The sequence below is a fragment of the Etheostoma spectabile genome, chromosome 8 (genome assembly GCF_008692095.1).
Source record: "Etheostoma spectabile isolate EspeVRDwgs_2016 chromosome 8, UIUC_Espe_1.0, whole genome shotgun sequence".
NCBI lineage: Eukaryota > Metazoa > Chordata > Actinopteri > Perciformes > Percidae > Etheostoma > Etheostoma spectabile.
Genome location: NC_045740.1, coordinates 4,648,707 through 4,663,215, shown reverse-complemented (window position 1 = coordinate 4,663,215; position 14,509 = coordinate 4,648,707). Strand labels below are relative to the sequence as shown.

General features: G+C 39.8%; 2 protein-coding genes across 2 annotated transcripts; both read left to right on the top strand.

Moving 5' to 3' along the window:
- The first annotated feature begins 1,206 nt into the window (after positions 1–1,206).
- nt5dc3 (5'-nucleotidase domain containing 3) lies at positions 1,207–10,600 on the top strand. Its single transcript, XM_032524462.1, has 14 exons — positions 1,207–1,577; positions 2,683–2,867; positions 3,857–3,931; positions 4,028–4,083; positions 4,346–4,436; positions 4,528–4,665; positions 5,531–5,591; positions 5,778–5,880; positions 6,404–6,505; positions 6,663–6,744; positions 6,841–6,927; positions 8,852–8,992; positions 9,088–9,152; positions 9,260–10,600. Exons 1-14 carry the CDS (start codon positions 1,301–1,303, stop codon positions 9,522–9,524), a joined length of 1,728 nt encoding a protein of 575 aa, XP_032380353.1. The 5' UTR covers positions 1,207–1,300; the 3' UTR covers positions 9,525–10,600.
- Positions 10,601–11,507: 907 nt separating this feature from the next.
- LOC116694628 (parapinopsin) lies at positions 11,508–14,275 on the top strand. Its single transcript, XM_032524407.1, has 4 exons — positions 11,508–12,230; positions 12,761–13,089; positions 13,249–13,494; positions 13,622–14,275. The coding sequence occupies exons 1-4, from the start codon at positions 11,819–11,821 to the stop codon at positions 13,736–13,738; spliced, it is 1,104 nt and encodes a 367-aa protein (XP_032380298.1). The 5' UTR covers positions 11,508–11,818; the 3' UTR covers positions 13,739–14,275.
- Positions 14,276–14,509: the final 234 nt, after the last annotated feature.

The window sequence follows — 14,509 nt, the reverse complement described above, 5'->3', positions numbered from 1 at the left end:
CATTTCCTGGAAGTTTTGTGTTGATTAGACAAACATTTAGTCATTTACAGCCTGATTTGCACTATTTTACCTGCAGTCTGTTTGCTATAGCGCCCCCTGGTGTTTAATTTGAATGAAACTTTCAGGGCGTGGTTCAGGTAGAGGACATATCCTGACAGATTTGTGATGACAGTGAATATGTGATTTATAGTAAAATGTGTGTAATACCACTCACCTATTTTGTGCTTGCAGCACCCCCTAGCGGTGTAAGCCTACGTATACAAAACTATCTGGGTATATCAGGGGCACTTATTTGAACATACCCTGTGGCTGTGAGTTTTGTGATGATTGGCCTTATGGTTGCTGATTTGTGTTCATTTATGTCCAGAGCCACGCCCCTTTTGAAGTTCACTGGTAACTTGAAAAGTAATTGAGATATGGACATACTTTATACAATTCGTAATAAGCTTGATCCATTGATGATTCACTGAAAATGTGGTGGCAATTGGAGTTGCGGTGTAGGAGGACATCTCAAAAATGTGTTTTTCAAAGAATTGTGTGACAAAAAAAACCTCAAGGATCATTAAGGTCATCCTTGAGGGTTTTTTGTCGAGCACATTAACCTGCACCTGTGTGAGACATTTCAAGTCTATCGGATTTACGGTGTGGGGGACATGGCATTTCATAGTTTGCGTTTTGACGCCTTAGTTACAGCACCACCATGTGGCCGATTGGGTTCATATTTCTATAGAAGCACAGGCACACCATTTGCAGTTATCCCCCAAGTTTCATGTTTCTAACTCATTCCAGCGTCTTCCCGCGGGAATTTGAGCCGGCGCGGCAGACAACAAATAATACGGTTTGAACCCTAAATACAGCACCTTTAATAGAAGAAAGGCAGCACGAAGTGATTTAATAATACAGCTCTGTATAATGAGTCCTTTCCTGGGTTATGCATATTAATGTATCTGGTACATAGGCTGTAAAAAATAATATTACATAATTAAACTATATATAATATTTACAGTCTATGATCTGGTAACATATTGCTGCTGTTTGATGGACACTAGAAAGCAAATTAACTCCAAACAAGACCTATAATACATCCATGATCCAGACCATAGACCGTATACAGTCTATGATCCAGACGCACCAGCCTCGGATTCGCTGGTTGGCTGGCTGGGTCTTCTCAAACGCGGAAGTGACGTAAAAAGCAGGACACTGGTATTTGGTATTTATTCACAGAGGAGCGCGGCGTCAACTGCGTGCATCTGTGAAAGTCCGCCGCGACACTCGGGCTGCCACCCTAAATATCAGAATCATGACGCCCTTTTCTTTGCCCCTGTCTCTTCTGAAGCACAAGAACTGTCTGGCGAATATTTTGTGTAATGTATTACAGACTTTGCACCACCAGCCATTCACACCTCGCTTATGGAAACGGAATTTTGGTGCGGTAACCCATGGAGTCGGTCAACTCCTGTCACAACAACCCAGAGCCAAAAGCTACGCAGCATCTGTTTGTAGTAGCTCTTCAGACGGTCAGGACATGCCAGAGAGGCTGTGGTCTGTTTACAATGAGACCAAAAGGCAAACTGAAGGTATGGACATTGATAAATGTAATGTAAATGGACTGTTCCTACATAGCGCTTTAGCTAGTCTTATAACGACTACTCAAAGCGCTTTTTACATAGTACAGGAACCATTCACCGTTCACACGCATGCGTACACTATGGCCGAGGCAAGGTGCCACATGCTCATCAGATAAACACTCACATTTGCACTCCGAAGGCGCAACAAGGGGGCAACTAGGGCTTCAGTGTTTTGCCCAAGGACACTTCGAACCTCCAACCTTCCGCTTGGCAGGCGACCCCTCTACCACTGAGCAAACAGCACCATTCCAGTTACATTACACAGCACTGCGGTAGATACAAAACTGCATAACCCTGTTATGACTAATGTTTCCATCAGACTAATGCACCATTCTACAGCCTCACATTTAGGGCTGATACCGATAATGATAATGATAACTGATATTTTGAACCGTTATGCATTTACAGTGAAAATAAAATCTTTAAGTTAAAAATTAAGATTTTTGTAATGTTACTAACTCCAACACAAAACTTTATTTAAATTTTATAAGCAATTATTTAATAAATTACAAACTTTCAACATAATACCCAGTAACAGATAGTCAGATAGAATTGTGGGCGGGACATTAAGTCAGATTCAGTGGTGAGTGAAACTGAAAAAGAAGGACAGACACACAGCTGTAGTGGAGCCAAAGTAACACACTTTATAATTAATTACATTTTTTCCGGTATCAGGCAAGTAAAACGCTGATACAGATAATCTGCAGACTGCCGAAAAATTGCCTGATGATCGTCCAGGGTTGATAATCTGATAATTCTGGATTATGCATAATTTAATGCATGCATCTGGTAACATTTCCCGTCTGTTTAGTGGATAGTAGGAAGAGACTGAACTCAAGACGCATCATAAATTCACACCATGAATACGTATATTCATTAGAAAGCAGTGGTACTGAGAAATAAGTAACAGTATTTGTAAAAGTCTAATGTGCAGGTATTCTGTATCGTTTACTGGCATTAGTCAGTTGTACTTCTGTCCTAAAATATGCCATATAAACAAATAATGTTCCCAGATGGAAGGAAACAGAAAAATAACCTCATTCTCTCCTCTTAGGTTTGATCCCAGCCATTTCTGCCAACTCGGTTAACCCTGACACTATTTTTGCAAACAATGAGATGAGCCTGCGGGACACAGAGATCTATGGCTTCGACTATGACTACACCTTGGCGTTCTACTCCAGGAACCTCCACACCCTCATCTTCAACATAGCACGGGACATTCTCATCACTAAGCACAGGGTGTGTGAACAGACCCTTTAAAACTTAAAAATAGCTATTTAAACTTATTTTTTCCCCAGATACAGACAGGATCATTCTTCTTGGTTGTAATTGATTCGTAAAATAATTGAACTACACACAAAACATAAAAATAAGATCAGGATCCCACTAGAAAAATAGTATCACTATGGTACCGTGCGCATTTGGGGGTTCAGTGCCTTGCTCAACCTACTAGTGCCCGGGAGACAAACTGGCACCTCTGAAAGCTACCAGTCCACACTACATACTTCAGAGTTGGATTTGAACTGGTGGTTTCCAAGCCAAGTCACTACGGACTGAGCCACTACCACCCATAGACCGTTGATATTAGTGGACAAAGCATCCGGTTTGGCAAAGTGCTGCAAATGCGCAAGTGCTTTAAACCTACATTCTCTCTGCATTCCAGCAGAGGGCAACACACAGGTTGCAAAAGGAGGTCGGTTTTTGTAGAAGTCTGTGAGAAAGTGACCCACTTCCCACTTGATTTATTAGCTCAGTAAACATTTTCATGAGTTTATGATCTCAATAGCTACTTTTAAGTCTTCTGCAACACAGAATGATGTTCATTTTTTGAATGATTGTTTCGATTTTAAAAACAGCGATAAAGCAGGGGGTTGTTTTAGGACGTGGCTATGATGTGATTGCCAGTGAAAGTGTGTAACGTAACGTGGCTCCTCCCTCACTCCTCCCTCTTGTCTAAAATTGTCACATCCAAAACCAGGATGGTGTAACCGCAAACTCGACCACCCCGAGTGCTTTGATAATAGGCAGTATAATCACACCATATTTAAGATTAAACCTGGCCTACAACTGTGTTGCACCATCCAGCACTGTTTTTACCTATATAGGTGGATCTGGGCCTTGTGGTGTACTCCATTGCAAGCCAAGTGTTTTTTGATTTAGTAGATCTAATGCCCTGTTTTGTTGTTACTGCAAATCTTATACCAATTTTTGATTTTCTTTTATATTAGTATCCAGAGGGTCTGCTAAATTATGAGTATATACCTAATTTTGCTGTCAGAGGACTTCACTATGATGTTCAGAAGGTGAGAAGGTATTTTCTTATCTAACTCAAAAACTAACAGTTTTATATTTTAGGCTTATTGCTTATTCATGTTGTGGACATATTTGACTTAAAACAGGGACTGCTGATGAAGATAGATGCTTTTCACTACATCCAGTTGGGAACTGTATACAGGTAAATGTGCGCTGTGTTACTTGTCACGTCAGGGTAGTGGGTAATAAATAATACACTAAGAACACTGTGTGGGTATAACATGCTTTTCACATCAGGCTACTGATATAGACAGTTAAAGGCAATCATTCAACATTTCAGACTACACATTTTACAGCTTTTCTGGAGTTTATCGTCGCTTTTATGAGATTGCACATGCTACGGATGACCTTAGTATGTATTCTATTAATGTCAAAGTATTTGATATTTAGTGTTTCTTCTACAGGGGTCTTCATCCAGTTCCTGATGAGGAAGTAATTGCCATGTATGACGGTTGTCATGTACCTCTGGAGAACATGAGCGACTTCTATGGCAAAGTAATGAGCATTACCTACCTTATCTATGACAAGATAGACGCTACAGAAATAATAACAACAGAATATAATGACTGTTATCACTGTTCTGCAGAGTTCCCATGGCCACACCATGAAACAGTTCATGGACATATTCTCCCTGCCTGAGATGAGGCTCTTGTCCTGTGTCAATGACTTCTTCATGAGGCACAATATCGACTATGAGCCAGTGCATCTCTACAAAGACGTAAAGGTGAAATATCTAATATAATCATTTTTCTACCGTCTTTGATCAATGCTTTGGGAACTTTGGCATACATGTTTTGCAAAATCTGGCAAGTTGATTCAGCATTCAGCAGAACTCACTCATTATTGTATAGACCCAGGTGTCAATGTGTGTAGATACATTAAATCCAGCAACATGTACACGCATGTTAATGTATTTACATGTTTGCAGTGTGCTGTGATGCTCAAGCCATTTGATCCCATCTTAATTTTAGCTCTGAAAACAGTGTCTAATTTTAGATGAGTAAGCCCGCCCCCAGCCATCTGCGTCTGTTCTCTGGTGGCTCTGTTGCTTCAAAGGGAGAGGGGAGAGAAATCAGCGCTGCGTCTCCCTTTGAGGGCAGCTGTCATGCTGGTCCTGTCTATTCTGTGTAGCACTGTAGCATGATTGACAGATCACTGTCATTAAAAGCCCTCACACACACTCTTATTTCCATGAGTGCCTCTTATATGTTTTCAAGGACACCCCACTAAATCCTTTTTTTCCTGCCAAGCCTGATTTATTATTCAGCATTAACCCTGTTTTTTTGCTTGCTTTTCTTTGACTTTTGTGTACATCAGATAATCTTTAAACTTCCTTTAAATGTGTAACTTTGCAAGGGAGAGTCAGTTCACTCTTTCACTGATTCAAAAGCACAGGTTACACTTTTTCACTGAACTCCAAAGTCTGCTTTCTTCATATTGAATTTGTATTCAGAGATGCGCTTTCTTTGTGCTTCCAAGTCAACAGTTTATATACAGAGCAAAGTGTTGCTGCTGGAGCTGAATGCTAACATTGTGTCACTGAAGTCATGACTTCCTGGCTGACGACTGTTTATTTTTCCTCTTCACAGGAAGCCATTAGAGATGTTCACGTCAAGGGCATTATGTATCGAGCCGTGGAGGCAGATATTGGTAAGGTTCTTTGATTTATATTACTTAGTTATAGATAAAAGCAATTATACTTAGTTGTTGCCAAGGCAGAAACATTTAATTTAGAATTAACAAGGATGTGATATAGAAATAAAAAGCAGTTTTGTCTGTGCAAATTAAATCAGCAGCACCCACCTTCCACCCTCTCTCTGTTTTCCCATTTTCCAGAGAAATACATTTGCTATGGTGAGCAAAGCCACGCTGTGTTGAAGAAGCTGTCAGAGCATGGAAAAAAGATGTTCCTCATTACCAACAGCCCATTTGACTTTGTGTAAGTATGAGAAAACAGAGCGCAAATAATTGTTGCTGTGATTAATAATAAAAGGCTTGTAACAGTGGACTAATATTAAATGGGTGCCACTGTATAATGCCTCAACTTCCACACATCAAAAGGCTTTCCATCTGCAAGTATTTGTCATTCAAAACATTGACCATGACCCTTTTTTGAAGTCAGGCTTGATAGTACAAAATGACTTGCTATGCATATCCAACCTAAAAAAGGCTTCCCAGAACCCCAAAACATTAAACCTGTGTCCCTTTAACAATGCAACGTTTCAACCTCGTCCAACGTTTCAACAACGTCCTCCTGGATCCATATTAGCACTAACATAGTACGAGATGGACATTTTATTGCTGGTGAATCGCTGAGCCCTCAAGTCTTTTTTCTATAGTACCTTTCTGATGAGCTTTAAAAGGTTGCTGACTAAGCATTCTTGTCACAAATCAAGGCCTAAATGCCAAAAGGATTATCTTTAAAAAATGTTGCTGACAATGTGAATCTTTGTCCTTCTCAGGGACCGAGGAATGAACTACATTGTTGGGAAGGACTGGCAGGACCTGTTTGATGTTGTGATCGTACAGGCTGACAAACCTGGTTTCTTTAATGACAGGAGAAAGTAAGTGCATCTGTGGCTGATACTACATCCATGCTGTGCCTCTTTTATCCCACTAGGAGCCTCATTGGGCCGCACTGCCAGCAGTTACCAGTACTGTGTGTTTGTTTGGAAGCTGCCATTACTGGCTAAGATGTGTCTTTTGTGTATTTTTCCCTAGACCTTTCAGGCGAGTGACAGACAAAGGTGCGTTGCTGTGGGACAGGATTCACAAGTTGGAAAAAGGAAAGATCTACAAACAGGTGTTGTGCCATTCATGCCAGTCTAAAATTCCTGAAAAATGTCTCCCGAATACACCTTATAAAATACATGTTTCATTATGTGTTTGATCTCTATAGGGAAACCTTTACGAGTTCCTGAGACTGACGGGCTGGACAGGATCCAAAGTGCTCTACTTTGGTGATCACATCTACAGTGACTTGGCAGTAAGCATGATGCAGGCATATTTACAACAAAGGACCCATTATAACTACACAAAACACTGTTTTATGAAAGATTAGAAGGGATCCCTGCTTTGACTATACTCCATTTAAGAGTGTTTTTCTCCTGAATTTAAAGTGCTGACGCTAATCTTTTATATGCAGTAATCTTAATGTTCTGTTAGAAGATGCACATCATAGGAGATTCGGAGTAAATGATTGAAACAAAACAAAGATACTTAAATAACTGGGTTGAGAATGTAATTCTTCATGCATTAAACCACAGCTACTGTAGCTCTGCATTTGGTTTGGTTGACAGGCATTTTGATCACACCTATCAAATCTACAGCCGGCATACACTGCACCTTTTTATAACTGTAACCTAGCAACCTGCCAAGCACTGACCCTCAGACTAGCATCAGTTGTTTTTACAATGAGTTATAATGACTTAGATATGTGCATGTGTCTGATCAGCTGTAAATGATGGTAATTGAATACAGATGCCTTGCTAGTGTCAGGCAGACAGCTGTCAAACATGCCAACTTGTTTATTTAGAAAGGTGGAACATGGTGTTTGTTGTTTAACCACAGCTTACAAAGCCTCTCTGGCTGTAGGATGAGATTGTTACTGCAAGTGGACAGAAGCATCTCTGAGTTACTAAGGACTTACAAAGGAGGAAGGAAGGGATGGAGCAATATTTTATTTCTGCGTCATTCAGTTTTATTAAAGAAACCCCAAAAATGTTCTCACTTTCCTGGATCCATTACAGCACAGTTTGTCAGTGGGCCATCTTACTTACTGATACAAGGCTTAACTAACCTGGGCTTGTAGAAAAACAAAACACATCTACTAAACGCAAAACTATTTTTCTTTGTTAGTATTTACAAAAGTTGTGTTGTTTTGTCACATGTCAGTACATTGGCGCTACCTACATTCACTGAAAGACCTGTCGTAACACATACACTTCTGTTTTACAGGGTTTCTGCAGGGTCTTAAAAAGCCTAAAAAAAAGTCTGAAAATGCTAAATAAAAATTGTAGGCTTTAAAAAATCTTAAATTTGCTGAAGTATTGTGTAGGTCTTAAAAAAATGTCCTACATCCATGTTACTCTACTCCTAATGCTCATTGAAATGTTCCCCCAGCACTTTAGAATGTTTTTTTTTTTTTTTATCGTGTGGGGTTGTAGTTCTTTCTTTCGCTTGTCCAAATATAATTAGCTGTATTACGATTACAAATGAGACCAACATGTAACTTATTTTGCAGCCAATCTAGATACCAGTCCTATAATGCCAACAAGGAAATCTGGGAATTGTTTCAGACAATGTTTTTTTTATGTCGTGAGATACTGTAAATATATGTATAGATTGATGTAGATATACTTAAATTGTATTCATCATTGTCCTAAAAAGTCTTAAATTTGACTTTGTGAAACCAGTTGAAACCCTGGTTTTAATTATTGCTGTTTGCACTGGTACAGCCTTTACTTGAGCTTTAGGCACAGAACTGCAACCAATTTCAATAAAAAAAATCATCTTATTAGTACAACAGTATTGATTGTGTATTGAGCTATTAGCATTAATAAATACATACAAGTAAGCAACACTAGGCCTACTGTGACTGTGAATTCATACAGATATAGTGTGCCATTGCAGTTGTGCTGCTGACGTGCTGTTTGCTACATGGTTGGTATATACGTAAAGGTTCATCTTATAGCTGTCTGTAATCATAAATGTTTGACACTGTGGTATAACAGCAACAATACACTCAAATTCAGGCTGTAGTGTATGTACTTTAAGTCTGCATCTCCAGTGTATTGTTTATAGCACTCCAGTTTTATTGCTTAATTCCTGCAAGAAAAAACATGATTCGGACACTAACACAAATGGGTAAATTCCTAAATTATTGACAATTCTGGTTCCTTGTGTTGCAGGATCTAACGCTGAAACATGGCTGGAGGACGGGCGCCATCATCCCTGAGCTGAGGAAGGAGATCAAGATCATGAACACGGAGCAGTACGTTCACATGATGGCCTGGTTACAGGCACTGACTGGACTTATCGAACAGATGCAGGTCAGGAGACTCATAAAGATGTTATGTTATGTTTTTCCCTTTTTGCCTTTATCCTCAATTGGTGTGCTTAACCTCTTTGCACTGCTCCCAAACAGGTACATAGAGATTCAGCATCTCAAGCTGTTGTTGAGGAGTGGATCAGAGAAAGAGAAGCCATGAGGTAATGGAGATAATTACTTCAGCAATCAAGAGCAGTTTTGATCATTTATTGAGATCTTGTAGAACTGATCAAACTGTATCTTGATGGTATGAATGTTTTCATGGCAGGTCACAGACAAAGGACATCTTCAACCCTCAGTTTGGGAGTCTGTTCCGGACATACCACAACCCCACATACTTCTCACGCCGACTCTCACGCTTTGCTGACATCTACATGGCCTCCATCAGCTGCCTGCTCAACTATGACTTCCAGCACACCTTTTTCCCTCGTCGTACTCCCCTACAACACGAGTCCCCCTTCTGGCCTGAACACAGTCCTGCTGGTATTAACATCACCTCACAGCTCAGCAGGACCAAAGCAGAGTCCGATTAGAGAGAGAGAGACAGAGAGAGACAGAGAGAGACCATGTTAAAAATAACCTAGGATTGGATCATCTACATTGCTGATTTAATTAGTATTTGTTAGGTTTTGAGCATTTTAGAAGATGCATGCCACATTTTAAGATATGTACAATTTTTCATGTAAACTGTTGATGTTGGCTCAGAGGGTTAAGCTTAAAACTACTTAGTTACATACTTCCTCTCAAAGAATTCAGTCCTAAAGAGGACCAGTAGATTTAGTGTTTTTTAGGCAAAATGACACAGGACCGAATGTCATTTTGACATTTTAATTTAAAACATGGACACCTTGTATTTTATATTTCTATCACACAGAGTTTGAATCATTGAATGCACTGATTGTTGTTAAAGTATGCAGAAAAGCTGCATGCTGCCCAGTCTAAAGAATAGGGGGCAGTCACACATCCTGGCTATCATGGATCTGGTAGGAATTGTACAAGATTATCTTTGCCTTTTACTGCCTTTGCATCTGTAAAACAATAAGAGACAGTCCGTAAAATGGGAATAGTCAGATGTGACATTTACATTACAATACTGTTGCCTTAATGTATTTTTCACATTACTCCAATATTTTTGTAGTAGCCTAATGTAATATATGGTATCTAGCTTTTTTAAATTTTGCATCTTAGTTATTTTAATTTTGAGCTGTACAATGTGATACATGCTGCACATTTATGTTCTAAGATCTTTGTGTCTGAACCAGTTCCACACAACACAGCCTGTATATGTCTTATTTTAGCACACGAGAAATGTCCGTTTGTCAGCAAAAAATAGAGCATCGTTGCTATATTTAGCATTTAGCAACTGTTGCTGTTTGACTTTCATAGGTTTGACACTTCTGCAGAAAATTAAATGCATGAGATGTTTTCACAAGTGCTGTAACGAAGACTTGAGATTAATATATTTGATGTATAAATCTGAAAAAAGGGAATTCTTAAATACCAGTGGCCAAAACCTCATGGTGTATTTGCATTTCTGTTGTAGTTAGTAAACTTGTGTTGAAGTGTGTTCTTATTTTGCTATTTATTAAAATAGAAATGCTTTATGATCCAAGCTAAGTGCTTGTTTAATGAATTTAAAGCAAATTGATATGGTTGGATAATTGTTATAGTAATTTGATTTAATTAGCAGGTAATGTACAGTGGGGCTCGACAGTTTGGGCACCCCAGGTAAAAATCTTTATTAATGTGCATAAAGAAGCCAAGAAAAGATGGAAAAATCTCAACAGATTAGACATTCGTATAATATATCACAAAAAGAAAAGAGCTTCTGTCCAACTGTTAAGCATGGGGGTGATTCAGTCATGCTTTGGAGTTACATTGCAGCCAGTGGCACAGGGAACATTTCACAAGCAGTAGGAAAAATTTCAGCAAATTTTGGACGCTAACTTCATGCCATCTGTGAAAAAGCTGAAGTTAAAGAGAGGATGGCTTCTACAAATGGATAATGATCCTAAACACACCTTAAAATCCACGGTGGATTACACCAAGAGGCGTAAACTGAAGGTTTTGCCATGGCCTTCACAATCTCCTGACCTCAACATAATTGAAAATCTATGGATAGACCTTAAAAGAGCAGTGCGTGACAGACAGCCCAGAAATTTTGAAGAACTGGAAGACTTTTGTAAAGAAGAATGGGCGAAGATACCTCAAACAAGAATTGAAAGACTCTTGGCTGGCTACAAGAAGCGTTTCCAAGCTGTGATACTTGCCAAAGGGGCAGTACAAGGTATAAACTCTGCAGGGTGCCCAATCTTTTACAGACACCATTTTTTTGTTTTCTGTTATTTTGAAAGTGTAAATGATGGAAATAAAATCTAACTTTTTGTGATATATTATACAAATGTCTAATCTGTCATTTGATGCCTTTTGGAGATTTTTCCATCTTTTCTTGGCTTCTTTATGCACATTAATACACATTTTTACCTGGGGTGCCCAAACTTTCGAGCCCCACTGTATGTGTTTGTTGAATGTGTAAGCCATTTGCATACTATGCTATGTTTTTCTTCTTTGTCAGCTGCATTTAAACAACAAAAGGAAAAAACATTTCATAATTTGAAAATTACTTTTCAGGACTAATTCATCCCTGCTTTATATCCCCCAACTTTTTCAATTACCATTATAGCAGTGGGTGTATTAGGATTAATCCATTCAAATCGTGTTACAGACCAATTTCCCATATTGCATTTGGGGCAATAGTCTCTATCAGGCAGGTGCACGATTTGATTAGAGCTGAGTGGTTTAACATGGATCAGAAAAAATAAGATCGATGACGTTGTGTCCTCCTGAGTGTCCATGGGTTCAGTCTTTGCCCTCACAGTTGTTCCAACATCATTTAGGCACCATGGACAACAGCAGCTCTGTCCCTCATCCGTCCATCTACACCGAGGTGGTGGCTATTATGCCCACCATCTTCCCTCGGGTGGGCTACAGTATAATTTCTTTCCTCATGTTCATCAACACATTGTTAACGGTTTTTAACAATTGTCTCGTCATAACCGTGATGCTGAGGAACCCGTCTCTACTCCAGCCTATGACTGTTTTCTTCCTCAGCCTTGCGGTGTCTGACCTCATGATAGGCTTGTGTGGATCCCTGGTCGTCACCATCACTAACTACAATGGCTTTTTCTTTCTTGGCCACACAGCCTGTGTGTTTCAAGGATTTGCAGTCAATTATTTTGGTAAGTGGAGTAAGTTCTGATAAAGCAGTTTATGTTGTATAGACTTTTTGGGAGCAATATTGTTTTCTCTGTACCTTGAGGTCTGTCATTATAAAACACAACAAACACAACCGTAAGCTAAAATACTGAACCTATTGTTTTACTGCACTTAATTTCAGAATGTGTTGTGGCTTTGAACCTATTTATGTAGGCCTCTGTTTGATGCTTTTTGAAAACGTCTCTATACTGTTATCAGATTTGTCAAATGTCATGTTTATGTCTTGGAAAAAAATTGTTTTGTTTACTTGAAGTTCATTCTTCGGACACAAACTGTAATTCAAAGTACACTTGGGGACACCACAATTTTCTCAGTTGATGGAGTTTGCTCAGTTGTTATGGAGATATTGGAGATGCTCGCTATGACAACTGAACAAGCTCCATACCCTGAGATAGACCATGAAATGTAGTTAAAATCTCCATAAAAAGATAGTAAGTGGACCTTTAGCTGACAGCTTTAGCTTTTGTTTTGTTAATTTATTTCCCTTTCCTAGGTTTGGTGTCTCTCTGCACTCTGACCCTGCTTGCCTACGAGCGGTACAACTTGGTGTGTAAGCCGAGAACTGGTCTAAAGATTAGCATGCGGAGAAGCATCGCCGGGCTGCTATTTGTCTGGATCTTCTGCTTGTTTTGGGCAGTGGCTCCGTTATTCGGCTGGAGCTCCTACGGACCTGAAGGAATCCAGACCTCCTGTTCTCTGGCCTGGGAGATCAGATCGTGGAACAACTACAGCTACCTCATCTTCTACACACTCCTATGCTTCATTTTCCCTACTATGATAATCATTTACTGCTACTACAAAGTGCTCACATCCATGAATAAGGTGGGCTCATGATGGCTTCTGTTTATTACACTTTCACACCATTACAACTAGGCTAGATTTAAAATCCATACCCCACATCCATCTGTTTGAAATTTACCACCTCCAGACTAAACAAGCTATTTGCTTTTAATGGGTGTCAAATTTCCTTTCTACTCGTAGCTGAACAGGAGTGTGGAGCTCCAGGGTGGGCGCTCCAGCCAGAAGGAGAATGATCACGCCATCAGTATGGTCCTGGCCATGATCATAGCTTTTTTTGTTTGCTGGCTGCCCTACACTGCGTTGTCAGTGGTGGTAGTCGTGGATCCAGAGCTCTACATCCCTCCACTGGTTGCCACTTTGCCCATGTACTTTGCTAAGACCAGCCCTGTTTATAACCCCATCATCTACTTCCTTACCAACAAGCAGGTAAGCTGTGAAATTGAAATGCAAAGGCTAAATATGTACACAGATAGGCACAAGAAAAAAAGATTCGAATTGCACGTGATGCATACTTATTATTATTATATTATTTCCAAAATGTTGTGTCCAACAGTTCCGTGATGCCGCTCTGGAGGTGCTGTCGTTCGGCCGCTACATTCCCCATGTGCTCCCCACTGCCAGTATCAATATGCGCTCCTTCGACTCGCGCAGCAAGGTGTTGCCTCTGTGACCTTCTCCAGAGCAAACAAGAATCTGCCATGATTGTCAGTGTTTATTGGTGCCCCATCACAGACACAGTCATTCAGACCTGCACATCTACAAGCCCATGTCTCTCAGAGAGGTCTTCACTGAAGCCCAGTGAGAACAGAATTGGCACAGAGACTGTTAGCTGATATGAAGGAGGTGGACAAAATAAATGCGATCCAATCCATCCCGAAAAGAGTGCTTATTTTGTTAATTTGTAAGGATTATATAGGAGCTGGGTTGATTAATCTGAAACTAATTTGTTTTCACATTTTACTATATCATTATATTGCAAGGTGTTCCTGTATTTATTGTCCACCCCATTTTTCTAGTATTCAGTAACATGGTTTTATTTTTGTGATATGTGACTGTTACATTTTTCATGTTGATGTTTGCAGGTGTGTACTGTACAGTATGAGTGTGGGAAATTACCCAACCATCACATTTTATGTAAATAAAGGAAAATCAATGTCAATAATAGACAGCTCCATCATGCCATCAACACCGACAGCTTGGCCAAATAATGTACCTCCTGCTCTCTGGGCTAGGAGAAGAGCTCGTGGGACAACTACAGCTACCTCATCTTCTACAGACTCCTATGCTTCATTTCCCTAGTATGATAATCATTTACTGCTACTACAAAGTGCTTACATCTATGAATGAGGTGGGCTCAAGATGGCTTCTGTTTATTACACTTTCATACCATTACAACTAGGCTAGCTTTAAAATCCATACCCCACATCCATCTGTTTGAAAT